The sequence below is a fragment of the Portunus trituberculatus genome, chromosome 15 (assembly GCF_017591435.1).
Source record: "Portunus trituberculatus isolate SZX2019 chromosome 15, ASM1759143v1, whole genome shotgun sequence".
In the NCBI taxonomy this organism is placed as follows: Eukaryota; Metazoa; Arthropoda; class Malacostraca; order Decapoda; family Portunidae; genus Portunus; species Portunus trituberculatus.
Genome location: NC_059269.1, coordinates 1,358,172 through 1,380,023, shown reverse-complemented (window position 1 = coordinate 1,380,023; position 21,852 = coordinate 1,358,172). Strand labels below are relative to the sequence as shown.

The window sequence follows — 21,852 nt, the reverse complement described above, 5'->3', positions numbered from 1 at the left end:
AGAAATGTCATGTAATGGAATTGGAAAAGATTAAGAGAAGATCAGTATGGAACTATCTGATGGGAGAGGAACAAATAATGAAGACTAAAGAGGAAAAAGGTCTGGGAGTGGTTATACAAGAAAATCTGAGCCCTGAAAAACATAAGATATCTGGATCAGCATATAAAATATTAACTAATATTGGAGTGGCATTTCAGTGTTTGGACAAAGATATGATGAAAAAAATTATCAAGAGCATGATACGTCCAGAGTTGGAATATGCAGCAGTGGTGTGGTCACCGAGGTTGTAAAAAAGATATAAGAAGATTAGAACGGATCCAGAAGATAGCTACAAAGATGGTGCTGGAACTAAAGAACCTAACATGAAAGGAAATGGGGGCTGCCAACCTTGCAAGATAGAAAAGAATGAGGATACATAATAACAATGTATAAAATAGTTAATGGCATTGAAAAGACCTGGTGCTGGTGACAGAAGAAGCTGAAAAGACAAGAGGACATGTAAAGAAGATTAGGATGAGGCAGTGTGGGAAGGATATTGGAAAATACAGTTTTTACATAGAATGATGGAAAAGTAGAATGCATTGAGTGATGAAGTTGTTACAGCACATAATATGCATAACCTCAAAGAAAAATTGGATAAATGGAGACATGGAGACAGGACATTATGAGCCCTGCTCAAACCCTGTACAATACAAGTAGTTAAATAGACACCCACACAGGGCTATTGATACAGCTCCTTCCCTGAATTATTCTCTATGTACTGTATATGTTTTAAATTTATGGTGATTATCAATTTATTTTCTCTTCCATTAATACATCTGTCTTATATTTAAGGTTGTATGATATGCGGGCTCCACACACCTGCAGTTCTCAAGCCAGCAACTTCCTCATAGATCTACGGCAGCATGCGGGAAGCACAGTAGAGTGCCGGTGCATTACTATTCACCCTTCTCGTCCAGAATTGATTGCAATAGGTGTTAATGATCCATTTATCAGGATATATGACAGAAGAATGATTAAAGCCAATAGTGTACAGGTAAGTAACTTTGTGCATACAAGTGTGATTTCAAAATATTTTGCTGAGTCTTGTAATTTTGCTTTTGAAGAATGTAAGCATTATGCAGTTAATGTCATTATGTATAAATCTTTGTTATATCATATACATACACACTTAACCCTCTGCTATCGTGCCTTCTGTTGTTGCATTTTATTGCTATTGTGCATACTTAAAAAATGCACATCTGTCTATATTTCACACAAAACTACTGCTATTGCCCCCCCATGATTCAAAAACTTTGACATGTTATTTTTTATTAAGAAATAGTTCTTCACATACTGTATATGCCAAAGTATAAGACTTCTTTTTTTTTCCCCCCCAATTTTGAGGCTCCTAAATGAAGGGGTTGTCTTATATATTGAGAATAAAGCACAGCTCTTTAACCCAGTGATGAATATTAATTGCCATACTACCTTTGAATTCATACACACACGTGTGTATATATATATATATATATATATATATATATATATATATATATATATATATATATATATATATATATATATATATATATATATATATATATATATATATATATATATATATATATATATATATATATATATATATATATATATATATATATATATATATATATATATATATATATATATATATATATATATATATATATATATATATCCACAGTAGAGTCCCGGGTTATGTCGGTCTCGAGCTACGTCAAACTCGCACTTACGTCAGTCCACTATAAGGCAATTTAAGATTTTAAAAATTGAAAAGTTCTAAATCGTAAAGCGCGGGGTTTATTGTTATTGTTGGCCGCAAGGCGTCACTAGTGGTTATCCACCACACCGCCCACCTCATGCTTGAATACAATAACACTCTACGTACCTCAGTTCCACCACACCGTCGCCCCTGGCAAGAGTGTTCCTACATCTGCGTTTGCTGACTATCTTAGTATCTTGCTCAATGGCATCAAAAAGAAAACTCCTGAGTGATAGCAGTGATGCTAAGAAAAGGAAAACCATTATGCTACAAGAAAAAGTGGACATAATTAAAAGACATGAGAAGGGAGGCAGCAGCTGTGTGTAAGGGAGTGAAGAAGAAAATGGGAAGCCCGTTACCATGACAACGGGGAGGTTGACGACCTTGAGGGCTCACGCACCTATCACAACAATAACTCCAGAGCCTTCGCCTGGGCCACACAACACTCGCAGCTCACTTGCACCGTCTGCGCTTGTCTGCTGATTCCTATTGCATTTCCTGCCCCTGCCCACGCTTCTACTCCCACCGCACTGCACTACGCTCCCAGCTGTCCGCCCTGGGCGTCACAACATTCGACCTGCCTACCCTCCTGGTGGCCTCAGGCGTTCAACCCTCTGGCAACATGCAGTCCTTTGCGTTCACGGCCCTAATCAACAACAAAAACAAGCTTGTGTTTCATATTCCTACATACATGTAAATAATATAACAATATAACCTTTTACTTATATAACGCTTCTACTCCTACCGCACTCCACAAAGCTCACAGCTGTCCGCCCTGGGCGTCACAACATTTGACCTGCCCACTCTCCTGGCGGCCTTAGGCTGCCCCTCTCGGCAACCTGCAGTCCTTCGCGTTCGCGGCCCTAATCAATATATTCCTACATAGTTGTAAATAATATACCAGTAACAATATAACCTTTTACTTACCTGAATAACCATAAAAAATGATTGGTTGAAAACTCGATAATATGCTTTGAAAGTACAAAAAACTCAAGTTACGTACAAAATCGACTTACGTCATGTTTCAGGAACGTAACTCTGACATAACTCGGGACCTTACTATTATATATATATATATATATATATATATATATATATATATATATATATATATATATATATATATATACAGGCAACCCAGTTTAACGAAGGTTCACACAACGAAATTTCGCTACAAGGTTTCATTTACTACCATCTGCTCGTTTAACGAACACCAAACTCGCTTTAAGTTTAATCCAGGTAATTTTATCCAAAGGTACCATATCATTTTTGAATACACCAGGAGCTGCTGGTACTAAGGCCTGCCCCAGGAAAAATCCTGGGACCCCTATAGAATAAAGATCAAGATCAAGATCAAGCCTCTCGTGGATTGAGGAGAATGAATGCAGGTGTAAATGGGGAATGATAAGATATGTGTGCTCTTGTATGCAGATGATGATGATGTTATGAGTGAGTCGGCAGAAGAGCTTCAGAATTTGCTTGATGTTGTAGATGGGTATGGAAGAGACTTTGGAGTGAGGTTTAGCAGTGAAAAGAGCAAGGTAATGGTTGTGAATGGGTCAGAGGATGAGAGGAACTCAATGTGGAGACTAGGTGAGAACGAGATGCAACAGACAGATGAATATAAGTACCTGGGGATGTGGATGAGTCCGGTTGGCTGCGTGAAGACAAAGAATGAGAAGATAAGTATGGTGAGTCAGTGGGTAGGTCGGCTAGGAAGTGCAGCAATTATGAGAGCGAGTAAATATGACGTGCTGCGAGAAGTTTGGAAGAGCGTGGCTGTTCCGAGCATCATGTATGGTATGGATGTGACTGCATGGAATGAAACTGAACTAGAAAAGTTAGAAATAGGGCAGAATAGAGTTGCAAGAATGGCACTAAATGCACCTAGATATGCAGCAGTAGAGGCCCTTAGGGGAGACATGGGTTGGAGCACTTTTAGAGAAAGGTATGTAAAAGCGACCCTAAGGTATAAGGCTAGGTTAGAGCGAATGAATGATGCTAGAATAGTGAGAAAAGTTTTTCTGTGGAATGTCAGGAGTAGTAAGTGGGGGAAAAAGTGTGTCAGGATGGTGGTGAAGAGTGGACTAATAGCTAGTTGGGCTTTTCAGCAGGTAGAAGGAAGGCACTTAGAGAAGGACTGGAGTATGATAGTTAGAAATGGAGAGGGTAGAGAATGGGGTGTAAGGAAGTGGAGGAGTGAGATAGACAGAGTAGTGAAAAGTGGAAGAATAGGATTGAGCAAAAGAATACCTTGCAATGGTATAGAGAGAAAGAGGCCCCAATGTATGAAAAGTGGTATGATGGAAGCCTAGGTGGGGATCTTCTCTTCTGAGCTAGGGCACAGTGCATGGATGTGAATGCAAGGAATTATAGATGGTCTGAGTCCCACAGCCAAGTGTGCCAGATGTGTGACATGGGGGAGGATGAGACGGTGGAGCATGTGGTGCTGGAGTGTGTGAAGTATACCAGAGACACGTATGACATGATGCAAGTGGTGCTGAGGGAGCTGGGGCATGACAGAGTGGAGATGACAGGAAGGGAATGGATGGTGGTGCTGCTGGGACTCTGTGGGGAGAAGAATGGAAGGATTATTGAGGCTGTAAAAGAGTTCCTGGAGAGAATGTGGCGTGCTAGATGCAGGAACTAGTGGTGTGAAAGATGATGATTGTCCTCCTTGTTGTTTGTGTTTTTCCGTATTTTCCTTACAGGCGCTGCCGATACAAAGGCCTGACGCAGAAGTAATTCCTGCGTCACCTGTAACATCAAGATTAAGATCGCAACATTCACTCCCCAGTCAAAACATAACAGCGTCAGCAGCAGCTTGTCTTCCCTAGCTCAACTTACCACCAAAATGCCCTGCAATTGTCCTAGTGTTCGTAAGAAGACCAGGAAGTCTCTTACTCTCCAAATGAAGCTAGATATTATTCACAGACACGAGAGAGGCCAGAAAACTATAGCAGTGCTGGCTAATATCTTAACTCCATATTATACTGTCTCTATTTTCAAGTCAGCTGACTCTATTAAGAAGGCTGGTGAGACCGTATCTTCCTTGCAAGCTAAAAGAACCACCTGAACTCGTGACTCTACAATGGATAAAATGGAAAGCCTTGTGGAAATGTGGTACTTAAGTTTTGTATGCAGTACAATGATGCGCACTTTGTTTATATTCCACAGGTTGCCGGTTAGTGTCTTTCCCGTTTCACTCTTCCTCCCTTCATAAAGTTAAGATCATCAACATTATAAAGTTACATACATACATACATTAGTGTACATTATAATGACTTAAATTAAACTACCTAAATGTTTAACTTCATAATTTTACTTTCATTAAACCTTTTACTGTACTATGATGCACTCTCACTTTGCTTACTCTCAATGGAAGTTCAAATCAGGGGTAAAACTTGTTATAATCGGTTCGCTTAACAAAGTTTCGCTTAACGAAGTGTTTTTTAGGAACGTAACCCCCTTCGTTAAATATATATATATATATATATATATATATATATATATATATATATATATATATATATATATATATATATATATATATATATATATATATATATATATATATATATATATATATATATATATATATATATATATATATATATATATATATATATATATATATTGTGAGGGCCACTGCATTATTTCCCTTTATTTAATTATATTATATGTGTAGCCTCTGGCTGCCCAAGCGCTGGCTGTCGCTGTTCACAGCGGCCAACCACCCTCTCTTTGTTTCCACCATTTTGTTGTGTCAGCGAGCCTCGCCTCAGTACCGGCCAGTCTTCAGCGGAGTTAACACGTACGTTCTCGGCACAGTAAGAGACACGTGTGGCTGGACTGTGCGTTACCAGCACTCATTAGTCATCGGTCTGGGACTTGTGCCCTCCTGTTGAGTAGCTGGCTTGCTACTGGGTAGACCGCGACTGTTAGAGCAACGGGCTTGTTGCTCTGGGAGAGGTGTAGTAAGTTTGGCTACATTTCTCGTGCGTTAGTCCACTCATGGGGTAGCGGCGCGGAGGAGAGACACGCTTTGTCTCGTCCTGTTTGTTTTGTTGGTGGCCGTGGTCACCAGTGGGGTTTGGTGGGCGGCTGTGTGCCCCCATCATCTGTCGTGTAGTTTCAAGTAGTATACTGTATTGTAGTGGTAGTAGCCACGCACACTATTGAAGGCTGAGAGGCTTCATGTCGGCCAGTGGTGCGTAGTTGTCGTCCGCCAGACTTGTCTGCGACGAGTACTTGGATTCCGTGTATAGTGGTTGTCACCCGTAGGTGGTGTCTGGGCTTGTGTGTACATCACCGGATGTGCTGTACACATCATATATTGTAGTAGATTGTAGGCTAAGGGTGTCAGTCCGACAGGTGTTAGGAAGCACTTGTAGTAAGATAGTATAGTAATATACCGCGCGGGTTGTTCTGGTCTGTGAGTTATCACAGTCTGTGGACAAGGCGTGCGGAGAGGCATTATTACTTCATAGAGGAGTGGATGAAATTGTCCTTGTGGGCGGTTTCTCTAGGGGGTATTAAGGCCTTGCCCTGTTACACATAACATCTACCATTTATAAATTCTACTTGGTTTGGTACAGGAGGAGAAGGAGTTGCTAAGGAGATTCCCTTACAGTGGGGGAAATTATACTCTGTGGAGTGTTTTATAATCCCCACTGTACTGACCGTAACAAAGCTGGCGATTTCCCCAGAATAACACTCTAGTGACCTGTAGCAGTCAACCGCAGCTGTGTATGTACGTAATAATATATATATATATATATATATATATATATATATATATATATATATATATATATATATATATATATATATATATATATATATATATATATATATATATATATATATATATATATATATATATATATATATATATATATATATATATATATATATATATATATATATATATATATATGATGAATATAAATTGCCATACTACCTTTGAATTCATACTGCGGCTACACACACTTGTGTACGTTACTTATATATATATGTATATATATATATATATATATATATATATATATATATATATATATATATATATATATATATACATACATACAGTGGAGACTCAATACTTGAACGTCTAAATAGTTGAACTTTTCAATTGTCGAACGCAAAAGTTTGACTTAATACTTATAAAAATACCTATTAGTCGGACGTTCGTCCATGTGGCTGTAAACAAAAAAGGCCTCATCCTCCCCGCCACCCCACACACCCCACCGGTCCACCGCAGCCAGTGGATCCTTCGCTGTCATAAGAATAACTTTGTCCTGCGCTTTCTCGCTTTTTTTTTTTTTTTTTTTTTTTTTTTAGAAGTTTACAATGGCACCGAAAAGGCTTGTTAGTGGTGAGAATAAGCCTACAAAAAAGAATGTAGTGACAGCCATTGAAAGAAAAAAGAAGATTATTGATAATTACAGGTAACTTGATTTACGCGATAGATGCATTCCAAGAGGCATCACGTATATCAAAATTCACATAAAACAGACATGTAATTTTGTAAGAAACAGTAGATAATATGGGGAATGCGGGATGTGGTCCAAAATTTTATTTTTTTTTATTTATACTATTTGGGCTTTTCACGGGAATTTATGGGCTAAAGGGGATACTTTTTAGGGTACCTCCTATCTCAAAGCACACCCGCTAGGAAACCGTTGCCCGAGTGAGGAAGCCCAACCTGCACTCAGATCGTGGACAGGATTCGAACCCGTGCACTTGGAGACCCCTCGGATCCCAAAGCACGCATGGTTCCACTGTACCACAGCGGCCCCTATTTGTACAAAATACTCTATTTATTTGGCTAAATTAACATGTTTTTATTATTTACCCTTCTAATTACTAGAATTATATATAAAGTAAAGGGAAAAGCAAGAAATAATAAGGGAAAGCAAAAAATGATAAAAGAAAACAACAAAACAAAGAATACGTAAACAACAACACTCACTGCGTCACTGCCTTCACCGCTCACACCACAGTCAGTCTCTGAGCTTTTCCACTTTATCAAAAAATCTACTTATCAAAAATAACCCCACAGTATAAAAGTAAACACTTGTAAAAAAATAAACACAGGATGCCAATGTTTTCACCCCTCACAAGCACACGCCATCACTGTCCACTCTTTGGCGCGCAGTTTGAAGTTGCGTCTGGCGCTCAGTTTGAAAATGCAGTTGGACCAAATTGCATATAAGCAAACCGATTGCACAAATTTAATTAATTATAATATTTTTTCAGTTGCGTATTAACAAAAACGCGTAAATTAAACACGCGTAAATCAAGAGTTACCTGTATGAGAAAAAAGGAAGAATAACCGATCTTGCAGCTGAGTACTGTATCGCTAAATCTACTGAAGAAGACAGCTCATTAAAAGACCTAATGTGGCGATTGGTGTGAAAAGGCAATTTAAGCGACCTGCGGCAGTGGAAGAAATGGAAAAATTTTTGATTGGACAAACCAAAGGTAGATGGCTGGTGATTCTTTGTCAGAGGACATAATTTGTGTGAAGGCTAGGCTGCTGCATCGTGATATTATTTCAGATACTACATCTGACTCCAATGATGATTTTAAAGCAAGTAAAGGGTGGTTTGTGAATTTCAAGAAAAGAACTGGAATTCATTCTGTTGTGTTGCACGGCGAGCCCGCAAGTGTTGACAGAGCTGCCACTGAGTAATTTGTGCCTGAATTTAAGAAATTTGTGGATAAGGAGTGCTTAAGCCCACAGCAGATCTTTAATTATGATGAAACTGATCTGTTTTGGAAAAAAAAAAAAAACATGGTTTATATAACTAAGAAAGAGAAGTGTTTGCCAGGACACAAGCCCATGAAAAACAGGCTAACCCTGCTTCTGTGTGTCAGAGCTAGCGGCGTCTGCAAAATTAAACCACTCCTTTTTTCTAAACTTAGGTTTGGCTGTGGCTGGAATGAATGACCTGATTTATAGGTATCAATAGTCAAACTTTTTAATACTCGAATGGCCATTTGGAATGAATTAAGTTCAAGTATTGAGCCTGCACTGTATATATATAAACATATATATATATATATATATATATATATATATATATATATATATATATATATATATATATACATACAGTGCTTACTCCAATTTTTGAGAAATGGGCATTGTGAGTCGCAAATTTGGAAATCGCAAAATTGGAAGTATTATTCCTATGAGAAAAATTGAATATGGTGGATCCCTCATCCATGGTCGCCTAATTTTTCAATATTTTCGTAATATTTTGCCCATATTTATATCACATATATATTGAACCAGGTATCTTTCCATATGAATGATCACAGTGTTTGTACAATGGCTACGAGAATCAAAAATCTGTCCACCATAGGTTTTTACAGTTTTTTCAATTTTCTCACTGTTTTTAAACACCATTCTCACAGTTGATTCTCCCACACTAAACTATCTGGAAATATCACAGTTCCTTTTTCCATCTCTTTTCATCTTAATTATCTTCATCATCTGCTCCAAAGTTAGCCTAATGTTTTTCTTGGTTGGTGGCACCATGTCGCACAAAGTCGAGCACAAGGATTCCTCCAAATTTGCAGAGAGAACTCGTGGAGGTGTACGTAAACAAATGGAAGGCGGGAGGAATCGGGGCAGTGTTGCCAGATGAGCTTCGTTGAATTACTGCCAGATTTTTATGAAAACTAGCCCAAAACCACCAAACTATGATAGATATAATAATATAGTATAATATGATAAATATGAATAAATTAATAAAATATTGCCTATATAATACAGTAATATATAATTTGCGGGAACACTCTCTCTCCTGCCACCACTCGCAATACCGGGAGAAAGGAGCAAGATGGGGAAATTTTTAAAATTGCAATTTTTGGTCCTTGGTCGCAAAATTGGCGTATCGCAAAATTTGAACTCACAAAATTGGAGTAAGCACTGTATATATATATATATATATATATATATATATATATATATATATATATATATATATATATATATATATATACAGTAAAATCCCTCTTATCCGGCATTTGAGTATCCGGCACATTTTTCCCCGAGCCTTAAAATCAATAAAAAAATCAATTTATGTACTCATAAAATTGATTAAAATTCCCACACGAGGCATACTTTGTCCCCTCACCACCAGAGCGCACTGCTTCGCGCCACCCACGGCCCACTGCACTGTGGTCACTCAGTGACTCAGTCCCACGTGTGCACTGTTTATCACCTGATGCCTTCTTCATGCCTAAAGTTGTAGAAAGAGGAAGCATGTTGTGCTTACACTTAAGCAGAAGGTAGACATTTGTCGACGATTAGAGAGAGGTGAAAGCAGATAGAAACTAATGGCGGAATATGGTGTGGGTTCATCAACTATTTATGACATTAAATCCCAAACGAAAAAGTTGCGCGATTACATGAAAGCCACCGACGCCCCAAAGGTAGTGGAAAATCGTCACACACAGCAGTATCATCATGGTGAAATGATGGACAAAGTGTTATACGAGTGGTTCAGCTTGAAAAGATCAGGAGTCACAATTACAGGCCCAATGTTACAAGAGAAAGGACGTGATTTAGCTAAGAAGATGGGCGAGGAATGGGCATGCCAGGTCTCTGATGGCTGACTCCACAGGTTCAAGGTTCATCACAGCATAAGGAAGCTGTTGGTGAGTGTGAAGTGGCAGCGCGGGTGGCGATGCGCGGCACGGCGATCAGCTTATCATTGTTATGGTAAGATGCGTGAGTGTAGGGTAGTGATTGTGGACGTAATTTAACTTCTATTCAAGTATCCGACAACTTCTGGTACCCGGCATGTTGGCGGTCCCGTTGATGCCAGATAAGAGGGCTTTTGATATATATATATATATATATATATATATATATATATATATATATATATATATATATATATATACACTTAACCCTCAGCTATCGCGCCCAATTGGGGCCGAAATAGCCGCGCCATAGCCGAAAATGCGATAGCCGAATTGATCTTGGTGGGAAGACGGTTTTGGGCAATGAGCGCTCAAATATTCCATGATGTCATGGCGGGGCGCGCGATAGCAGGCATCTGAGGTCGCGATAATGAAATTTTAGCAGCTTTTCATGGGTGTACGATAGCAATAATACGCGATAGCCAAAGTTGCCATAGCCGAGGTTGAGTATATATATATATATATATATATATATATATATATATATATATATATATATATATATATATATATATATATATATATATATATATATATATATATATATATATATATATATATATATATATATATATATATATATATATATATATATGTGTGTGTATATATATATATATATATATATATATATATATATATATATATATATATATATATATATATGTATATATATATATATATATATATATATATATATATATATATATATATATATATATATATATATATATATATGATCAGTATCCACCCACTTACAGTGGGTGGATACTTACCATTAAAGTTTTAAAAGTAACTATTCATGTGATATAGTGGTAAAACAGGTGAGTACAGAAAGAAAAAGTAAAAATCTGGCAGCTTGTGTATGTTGAAATGCCTGAAGTTGGTGGGGTTGTCAATCTGTTTGATTTGTTTTATTTATTTCGTTGTAGGTAAAACTTGATTTACAACCCAGTGTTTAGTGACTCAGAGTGACATTTAATCAAGCAAAGTTAAGGGGGTCAACTTATTTGCAAGGTAAATCGATAGTACATCTTGGGGTCAAATTATAGAGGTTGAGTTATGTGCTAGATCGACCTTTAAGCTGCAATATACAGTACCATTAGGTTAGTTTTAGTGTTAGATTAACTTAGATTGAGTTTGTTTACGTTTAGTTCATCAGGGAAACCAAAATAAACAATATTTTCCAGTTTCCAAAAAAAAAGGTCTGAGATGAATGACCATAATTTGCAAATCAAGGGCCCAATTGTGTTATCAGGACTTATTCATTATCCAGACCATTGCCTGCACTGTTTAGTCTAGAAAAACAAGGATCGGTATATATATATATATATATATATATATATATATATATATATATATATATATATATATATATATATATATATATATATATATATATATATATATATATATATATATATATATATATATATATATATATATATATATATATATATATATATATATATATATATATATATATATATATATATATATATATATATATATATATATATATATATATATATATATATATATATATATATATATATATATATATATATATATATATATATATATATATATATATATATATATATATATATATATATATATATATATATATATATATATATATATATATATATATATATATATATATATATATATATATATATATATATATATATATATATATATATATATATATATATATATATATATATATATATATATATATATATATATATATATATATATATATATATATATATATATATATATATATATATATATATATATATATATATATATATATATATATATATATATATATATATATATATATATATATATATATATATATATATATATATATATATATATATATATATATATATATATATATATATATATATATATATATATATATATATATATATATATATATATATTTATATTATATATATGTATATACAGGCAACACACGTTTATCAAAGGTTCACACAACGAAATTTCGCTACAACGAAGGTTTCGTTTTACTACCATCTGCTCGTTTAACGAACACCAAACTCACTTTAACGAAGTTTTATCCAGGTAATTTTTTTCCAAATTTTAAAGCTCCACCGTATCATGCAAGCTGACAGGCTTTTGAATAGACCAGGAGCTGCTGGTACTAAGGCCTGCCTCAGGAGAAATCCTGAGACACCTGTAGAATAAACATCAAGATCAAGCCTCTCGTGGACAACACAGGCGCTGCCGATACAAAGGCCTGACTCAGAAGAAATTCTGCGTCACCTGTAGCATCAAGATCAAGATCAAGATCACGTGCACCACTCACTCCCCAGTCAAAATATAACAGCGTCACCAGCAGCTCATCTTCCCTAGTTCAACTTGACACCAAAACGCCCTGCAATGTGGCCTAACGTTCCTAAGAAGACCAGGAAGTGTCTTACTCTCGAAGTGAAGCTGGGTATTATTCACAGACAAGAGAGAGGCCTGAAAACTAATAACATTGGTTGCCACCATCTTGACTCCATCTACTGTCTACTATTTTCAAGTCAGCAGACTCTATTAACCCCTTCGTTACCGACCCGTCAACCTTATGTAAACAAGACGTTTCGCTGCCGAACCGACTGCCCACGCACTCTTCCGCATCGTCCGTGCGGTAGTCTTCAGCTTCTCACAAACACCCTGTTCGCACTATATTATTTATTTTTATGTTTTCTATCAGAGAAACCCCACAACATGTCATTTTAGTAAAAAAAAATATGCAGCACATGTGTTGGTCCAGAGACACAGAGCAGCAATCACATCTTTCCCCATGAATAACTGAAAACAGTCTAGATCACTCATAGCACTAGCTTCATGATGTAGAATAATACTAGGATGTACATCAGGAAAATCAGTGTTACTTGTAGGTAGAGGGTTAGGTCTGGTGTCAGAGAATGGGTCTGAAAGAAGTGTGAAATCTGTTTGTCTACCAGCAGCTGTGGGGGGTGAGGCAGGAGGGCTGCATGACAGGCCACTGCTGGTGGACAACGTCTCAATACTCTCGTCGCCACTGCTAGCATCACTCTCTACATCACTGATAGCTTCAGGATCAAACAAAGTATCATCACCTTCCATTGAGACATCAGACCCCTCAAATTCCCTTTCTGTTCCACATTCATATTCATCTTCACTGTCAGTTGTAGAGATATCCATAATTGCAAAGTAAATCCGCGCATTCTACCACAAAAAACTTCAGGCAGCACTGAACAGAAGCTAGAGAATATCGCATTGCGGCACTCGACAAGCATGTGTTGCCATACGTAGGTCAGAAAATATAATGTATAAAAAAATTATAATATGATGATTGGTCTTCACAAATTAGGTCACAGCACTGACAATAACTCATTGGTCAAAGTTTATGAAGTTTCAAACCGTCCCACTAATGGCTGCAGCCTTATGTTTGTAAACAGAGACACTTGCCACCACGTGGGTAGAAATAACCCAGAAACCGAAGCCTTGAGAGCCCTCAATACACAGCTTATAACCGTGGCATGTGCGTGTCACGGGGAGCACCCTCGGTTCCTGGCGCGTGAACTCAGCCGTGACACACACGTGTCACAAAACACACATCCGGTACTGAAGGGGTTAAGAAGGTTGGTGAGACCGCATCTTCCTTGAAAGCTAAAAGAACCACCTGAACTAGTGACTCTACAATGGATAAAATGGAAAGCCTTGTGGAAATGTGGTACATAAGTTTTGTGTGTGGTACCATGATGCGTACTTTGTTTACATTCCACAGGTTGCCGGTTAGTGTATTTCCCGTTTCACTCTCCCTCCCTTCATAAAGTTAAGATCATCAACATTATAAAGTTACGTACATACATATATTAGTGTACATTATAATGACTTAAATTAAACTACCTAAATGTTTAACTTCATAATTTTTACTTTCACTAAACCTCTTACTGTAGTACTATGATGCACTCTTGCTTTGCTTACTCTCAATGGAAGTTCAAGTCAGGGGTTAAACTTGTTATAATCGGTTCATTAAGCGGGGGTTGCCTGTATATATATATATATATATATATATATATATATATATATATATATATATATATATATATATATATATATATATATATATATATATATATATATATATATATATATATATATATATATATATATATATATATATGTATATACACACACACACATGCAGTAATACTCTGCTTAATGAATGTTCATCTAACAAATTTCCGGTTTAACGTACTATATAAAGTTAGACCATAAAGTCCGCACGACGTACAACCACATCCGTTTTAGTGAATTTTCTGGGTTTGAATTTGCCGGGTGAGGGACCGAATGCGGCAGCTTCACTGTGATTGGCTGGCTCCCCGCCTCTGTCTCTAGCATGTACCCACTAAACTCTTGTACCACCCATGGTCCAATTCACCATATATTATATTATACAGTGCAATATATTATTCATCTTAGCGTTTTACACCACTTGATATTGTGTGCAAATTGTTAATGAGAATTATTCCATTAGTTGTGAACAAATTTTGTCGTACTTGACAAAAAGTGGTGTTCCATGTCAAAACATTTATCTGACATTGGCTCAAAGCTGGAAGCCCCTCATTCACTGTAATTTGGTTGAATTTATGCCGGAAATACGGTGTGCTCTATGTTTGCGCTTTTAGGGGTGCAAATCCTTATTTGAAGTGGAACTGCGAATGTTTGAACAAGTGTATTATTCCAGTCTGCGGTTCAACTGGGGTACATAAGTTAGTGTGGCTGCGATAATGTCAGCTGGAGCCGCAGTGTCCATTATCCAGTGTCCCAGTGTGTGCTGTTGAGTGATTACTTACAGTGTTGTTTACAGTAGATGTCATATATTAGAAGACCCAGACACTAGGTAGGGACTTTACATGAATTCTCATGTTTCCATTGTATTGTCACTTCACTAAAAACTTGGGGATACTTGGTTATTAATGGTACAGGTATGTATATATAATTTTTTTTAACCCATGTGGTATGTTGGGGCCCAGCCCCAGAATGCATCCCCCCTATTTCCATTATTTCCTATGGGAAAATTACGTCTGCTTAACGAATTTTCGTTCTACGAACAGCTTTGATACCCCCTATCCTGTTTGTTAAGCAGAGTATTGCTGTGTGTGTATATATATATATATATATATATATATATATATATATATATATATATATATATATATATATATATATATATATATATATATATATATATATATATATATATATATATATATATATATATATATATATATATATATATATATATATATATATATATATATATATATATATATATATATATATACAGTAAAGTCCCGGTTACGCCGGTCTCGAGTTACGTCAAACTCGTAGTTACGTCAGTCCACTATAAGGCAATTTAAGATTAAAAATTGAAAATTTATAAATCGTAAAGTGCGGATTTATTGTTATTGTTGGTGGTTGCCCGCCACACCGCCCGCCTCACGCTTGAATACAATAACACCCTGCTTTAGTTCCACCACACTATCGCCCCTGGCAAGAGTGTTATCCTACTTCTGCGTTTACTGACTCAAGTTCTTAGTATCTTGCTCAATGGCACCAAAGAGAAAACTTCTTAGTGACAGCAGTGATGCTAAGAAAAGGAAAACCATTATGTTACAAGAAAAAGAGGACATAATTAAAAGACATGAGAAGGGAGGCAGCAGCTGTGTGTGAGGGAGGGAAGAAGAAAATGGGAAGCCCGTTACCATGACAACGGAGAGGTTGACGACCTTGAGGGCTCGCACACCCATCACAACAATAACAACTCCGGAGCCTTCGCCTGGGCCACACGACACTCGCAGCTGACTTGCACCGTCTGCACCTGTCTGCTGATCCCTATTGCCCTTTCCTATTGTATTACCTGCCCCGCTGCCCACGCTTCTACTCCCATCGCATTGCACTACGCTCCCAGCTGTCCCCCCTGGGCGTCACAACATTCAATTTGCCCACCCTCCTGGCGGCCTCAGGCATCCAGCCCTCTTGGCAACCTGCAGTCCTTCGCGTTCGTGGCCTTAATCAACAACAAAAACAAGCTCGTGTTTCATATTCCTACGTAGTTGTAAATAATATAACAATATAACAATATAACCTAAATGACCATAAACAATGATTGGTTGAAAACTCGATAATATGCTTTGAAATGTACGGAAACTCGAGTTACATACAAAATCGACTTACGTCATGTTTCAGGAACGTAACTCTGACGTAAACCGAGATCTTACTGTATATATATAGTGGAGACTCTATACTATACTCAAACTTAACTCATTCCAAATAGCTGTTCAAGTACTAAAAAGTTTGACTATTGATACCTATAAATCATGGTAATTTGTTCTAATCTTAGCAAAACCTCAAGTTTAAAAAAGTTTCAATATAACAACAGTTTATAAAATTGTAAATTGCATTGGAAAGATTGACAAGGAAGACCTGATGCTGGTGACGGAGGAAGTTAGAAGGACAAGAGGAAACCAACCTCATCAGCATTATATACCTAGAATATTTGTAGTCTTTCGTTCTCCATCACTGTGTGCAACTAAGCAATAAATGGGTCCACAGCACTTACATCAGCACTAAGCAGCTCACCTGTGATTGCATGGTTCCCCAAGCCATGGTGCCTCCTGAACCACCACAGCCTTAATCACTGCACTTAAAGTCTTGGATCCCAAAGTGGCTTGCTAAATGTTGTGCAAGCTTTTGAATGTTCAGGCTAATTACAGGTAGCCCATCAGTATGCTGCTGCACATACCACTTGTAAACAGACTCGTCTAAGTTATCTTGCTGTAGTTTTCTTGAATAAAGCACCTCCTTTGCCTTTCCACCTTTGCAAAATGTCACAGAGAGTCAACCTTTTAAGATCGAATTGGGTCATGAGGTCCTGCCTCTTCATGCCTTTTTTAAACAACTTAATGACCTTCAATTTCTCACCTATGCTGAGATTTTTCTCTTCCCTTTGTCAGAAGGTACAACACTACGGCACTGGCCTGGAAAGCTATCACAACTCACAAATCACCAATGACAAAAGACAAATCACAAATAAGGCAACTGAGGGTCATGCGAGTCACTTTAGTTGTGATCAGTAAGGTGGCACTATGCAGACTGAGTCACCCCCAAGCACGGTGGATGTGTGGGGAGGGAGCATGGGTGCCTGGTCAATGGAAAACTGTAATGGACGCTTGCTGCTTTTATCGCTGCGCATCCAATTTAGATGAAATTAATCTCATGGCTATATGGCATCCAAAATAGCCGATATCTGACTTATAAGTGTCCGATATAGTGAGGGTTTACTATATATATATATATATATATATATATATATATATATATATATATATATATATATATATATATATAACAAACATTCGCTTAACAAACATTCGTTTAACGAATTTCCGGTTTAACGTACTATATAAAGTTAGACCAAAAAATCCGCATAACGTACAACCACATCCATTTTAGCGAATTTTCTGGGTTTGAATTTGCCAGGTGAGGAACCGAACAAGGCAGCTTCGCTGTGATTGTCTGGCTCCCCGCCTCTGTCTCTAGTGCTCCTGGAGCTGGATCCAAGATTCTTTAACAATGTCAGAGCAACCTCCTGCCGCGAAATGGCTTCCATGAACACATGGAAGGATGGTAACAAGGTTGCTATCAGGTTGCTCTGAGGTTGCTGGGAACACCACCTCTCCAGGTGGTGTTACTGTCTTATATATGCATTTATGTTCGCAAAACATTTCTATTAGCTTTTTACAAACCTTGAAAGAAAGGATTGTTTTGTAATGCATAAAGTGAAATCTTACATGGAATACCAAAAAATAAAGCAGAGATGAGATCGGCCACAGACGAAGCGGAGACTCACGGCGACTCGGCCGCTTCTTCTTCTTCTTGTGACCCTTTTAGCTTGTGTGGCGTCTTTCACCACGATATTAAATTTATGTTTCCACTCCTCTGTTGCCTGCTATAATGGATATCAATCATATCTTAGTATTCATATACGCTCATGCCATGAGGATAACCTCGACTCTGGCTCTGAGTGATAGTGAATTACTAATGAAATACCACGGTATTTCATTAGTAATTCACTATCACTCAGTGCCACGGAGTCCAGGTTTTCCTCATGGCATGAGCGTATATGAATACTAAGATATGATATCCATTCATTATAGCAGGCAATAGAGGAGTGGAAACATAAATTTAATATCGTGGTAAAAGACGACACGCAGGCTAAAAAGGTCACAAGAAGAAGAAGCGGCCAAGTCGCCGTGAGTCTCCGCTTCATCTGTAACTGATCTCATCTCTGCTCTATATTTTGGTATTCCATGTAAGATTTCACTATGCATTACAAAACAATTCTTTCTTGGGGGCAAGGTTTGTAAAAAGCTAATAGAAAAATATATATATTTTTTTTTTAACCCATATGGTATGTTGGGGACCAGCCCAGAATGCATCCCCCATATTTCCATTATTTCCTGTGGGAAAATTACGTCCGCTTAACGAATTTCCGCTCTACGAACAGCTTTGACACCCCTTATCCTGTTCGTTAAGCGGAGTATTCCTGTATATATATATATATATATATATATATATATATATATATATATATATATATATATATATATATATATATATATATATATAGATAGATAGATAGATAGATAGATAGATACATAGATATATATTTATTTATTGTTATTATTATTTTTTTCAGTATTTTTCTGGAGGATCCAGTCATCTAGAGAGAAATAATTACAATATCAGCCACACTACTGGTTCCTCGGATAATCTACCACCAGGTTGTGTTCAGTATCTAGTGCCAGGTAAGGACAGTCAATATGCAAGTATACTTTGAAAATTTTATTTTATATATTAACTTTGAATACTTTCATACAATGAAGTTAATATGATGATAAATTTTTAAAACTTGGCATTGATCTCTCTCTCTCTCTCTCTCTCTCTCTCTCTCTCTCTCTCTCTCTCTCTCTCTCTCTCTCTCTCTCTCTCTCTCTCTCTCTCTCTCATAACTTGCAAGGTCTTTTCTAGAAATCTTTAATAATTTGGTGTCACACACTACAGTGTGGTATAAATATGATTGCCAGTGTATAGATATTCTTTGAAAGTTTTAAGAGATGACTGATAGGAATACAGTAGAGCAATAGTGATCTCTTCCTTATCTAAGCTGTCTACCTTTAAAATACAAGGCAGTCCCATTAAAACATGAAACTATGCAGTAGTGTGATGTGGAGTAATACTTTTTTTTTTTTTTTTTTTATGTAAGAGCGGACTGGGCAAGAGCAACTAAAAAGAAACACTCTTGCCAGTCTCCTTACAGAGCTAATTGAATTAGGCAAAGGATAGGGACAAATGTCTTGAAACCTCTCTCTTGAATGATGTCAAGTCCTTGGAAGTTGGGATTACAGACACAGGCAGGGAGTTCCAGAGTTTACCAGAAAAAAGTATGAAAGACTGAGAGTAATGCATAACTCTTGCATTAGAAAAGTTAGACAGAATAGAGGTGAGAGGAAGAAGAAAGCTCTGTGGAGCCACACCACAAGAGATGGGAAGGCGTGCAGTTAGCTAGATCAAAAGATCAGTTAGCACGAAAATAGCGATAAAAGACAGCAAGAGATGCAACATTTCATCAGTGAAAAAGAAGCCAAAGACAGTCAGTAAAAGGAGGGGAATTGATGAGACGAAAAGTGTTTGATTCCACCCTATCTAATAAATCTGTGTGAGTGGAACATCCCCCAAACATGTGGAAAATATTCCACAAAAGGGTAAATAAGGCCCTTGTACAGAGTTAGCAGTTGGGGGAGGCGAGAAAAACTGGCGAAGACGCCTCAGAATGCCCAACTTCATAGAAGCTGTTTTAGCAAGAGATGAGATGTGAAGTTTCCAGTTTAAATTATGAGTAAAGGATAGACTGAGGATATTCAGTGTAGAAAAGGGGGATATTTGAATGTCATTGAAGAAAAGGGGATAGTTGTCTGGAAGGTTGTGTTGAATTGGTAGATGGAGGAATTGAGTTTTTGAGGCATTGAATGCTACTAAGTTTTTCCTGCCCTTATCAGAAATTTTTGAAAGATATGAAGTTAGGTGTTCTGTGGCATCCCTGCTTGACCTGTTGTCTTTTTGAAGGATTCGTCATCTCTGAAAAGACGTGGAAAATTGTAGGGTGGAATCATCAGTGTAGGAGTGGATAGGGCAAGAAATTTGGTTAAGGTCATTAATGAATAATAGGAAGAGACTAGGTGAAAGGATAGAACAATGAGGAACACTACTATTGATAGATTTAGGATAAGAATAGTGGCCGTCAATCAAAGCAGCAATAGAACGGTTGGAGAGGAAACTTAAGATAAAGTTCCAGAGAGAAGGATAGAAACTGTAGGAGGGCAGTTTGGAAATCAAAGCTTTATGCCAGACTCTATCAAAAGCTTTTGATATGTTTAGTGCGACAGCAAAAGTTTCACCCAAATCTATAAAAGAGGATGACCAAGACTCAGTAAGGAAAGCCAAAAGATCACCAGTAGAGTGACCTTGACAGAAGCTATACTGGCAATCAGATAGAAGATTATGAAGTGACACATGTTTAAGAATCTTCCTGTTGAAAATACATTAGCAAACTTTAGGCAAGCAAGAGATTAAACCTATAGGATGGTAGTTTGAGGGATTAGAACAGTCATTCTTTTGAGGAACAGGCTGAATGAAGGCAAACTTCCAGCAAGAAGGAAAGGGAGCATTCAATAGGCATAGTTGAAAGAGTTTGGCCAGGCTAGGTGCAAGCATGGAAGCACAGTTTTTGAAAACAATATGAGGGATCCCATCAGGTCCATAAGCTTTCCAAGGGTTTATGCCAGCAAGGGCATGGAAAACATCATTACGAAGAACTTGGATTAAAGGCATGAAATAATCAGAGGGAGGAGGAAAGGGAGGGACAAGCCCAAAATCATCCAAGGTGGAGTTTTTAACAAATGTTTGAGAGGAGAGTTCAGCTTTAGAGACAGATGAGATGGCAGTGGTGCCATCAGCATGAAATAAAGGAGGGAAAGAAGAAGTAAAGTTATCAGAGATGCTTTTGGCCAGATGCCAGAAGTCTCAAAGACAGTTGGAGTTTGAAAGATTTTTGACATTTTCTTTTTATGAAGGAGTGTTTGGCATGTTGAAGAACACACTTGGCATGATTCCAGACAGAAATATAAAGGGCATGAGATTCAGGAGATGGAATGCTCAAGTACCTTTTGTGGGCAACCTCTCTATCATGTATACCACGAAAACAGGCTGTG

At 37.1% G+C, this 21,852-nt stretch overlaps 1 protein-coding gene across 4 annotated transcripts in view; it reads left to right on the top strand.

The window, feature by feature from the left end:
• The window catches only part of LOC123504010 (WD and tetratricopeptide repeats protein 1-like), a 436,213-nt gene that overhangs the window by 255,626 nt on the left and 158,735 nt on the right, over window positions 1-21,852 (top strand). For all 4 annotated transcript variants that reach the window (XM_045254212.1, XM_045254209.1, XM_045254210.1 and 1 more), the window contains exons 6-7: window positions 835-1,036; window positions 19,281-19,389. In XM_045254212.1, coding sequence (XP_045110147.1) covers window positions 835-1,036; window positions 19,281-19,389 — 311 coding nt within the window. The remainder of the gene's footprint in view (window positions 1-834; window positions 1,037-19,280; window positions 19,390-21,852) is intronic.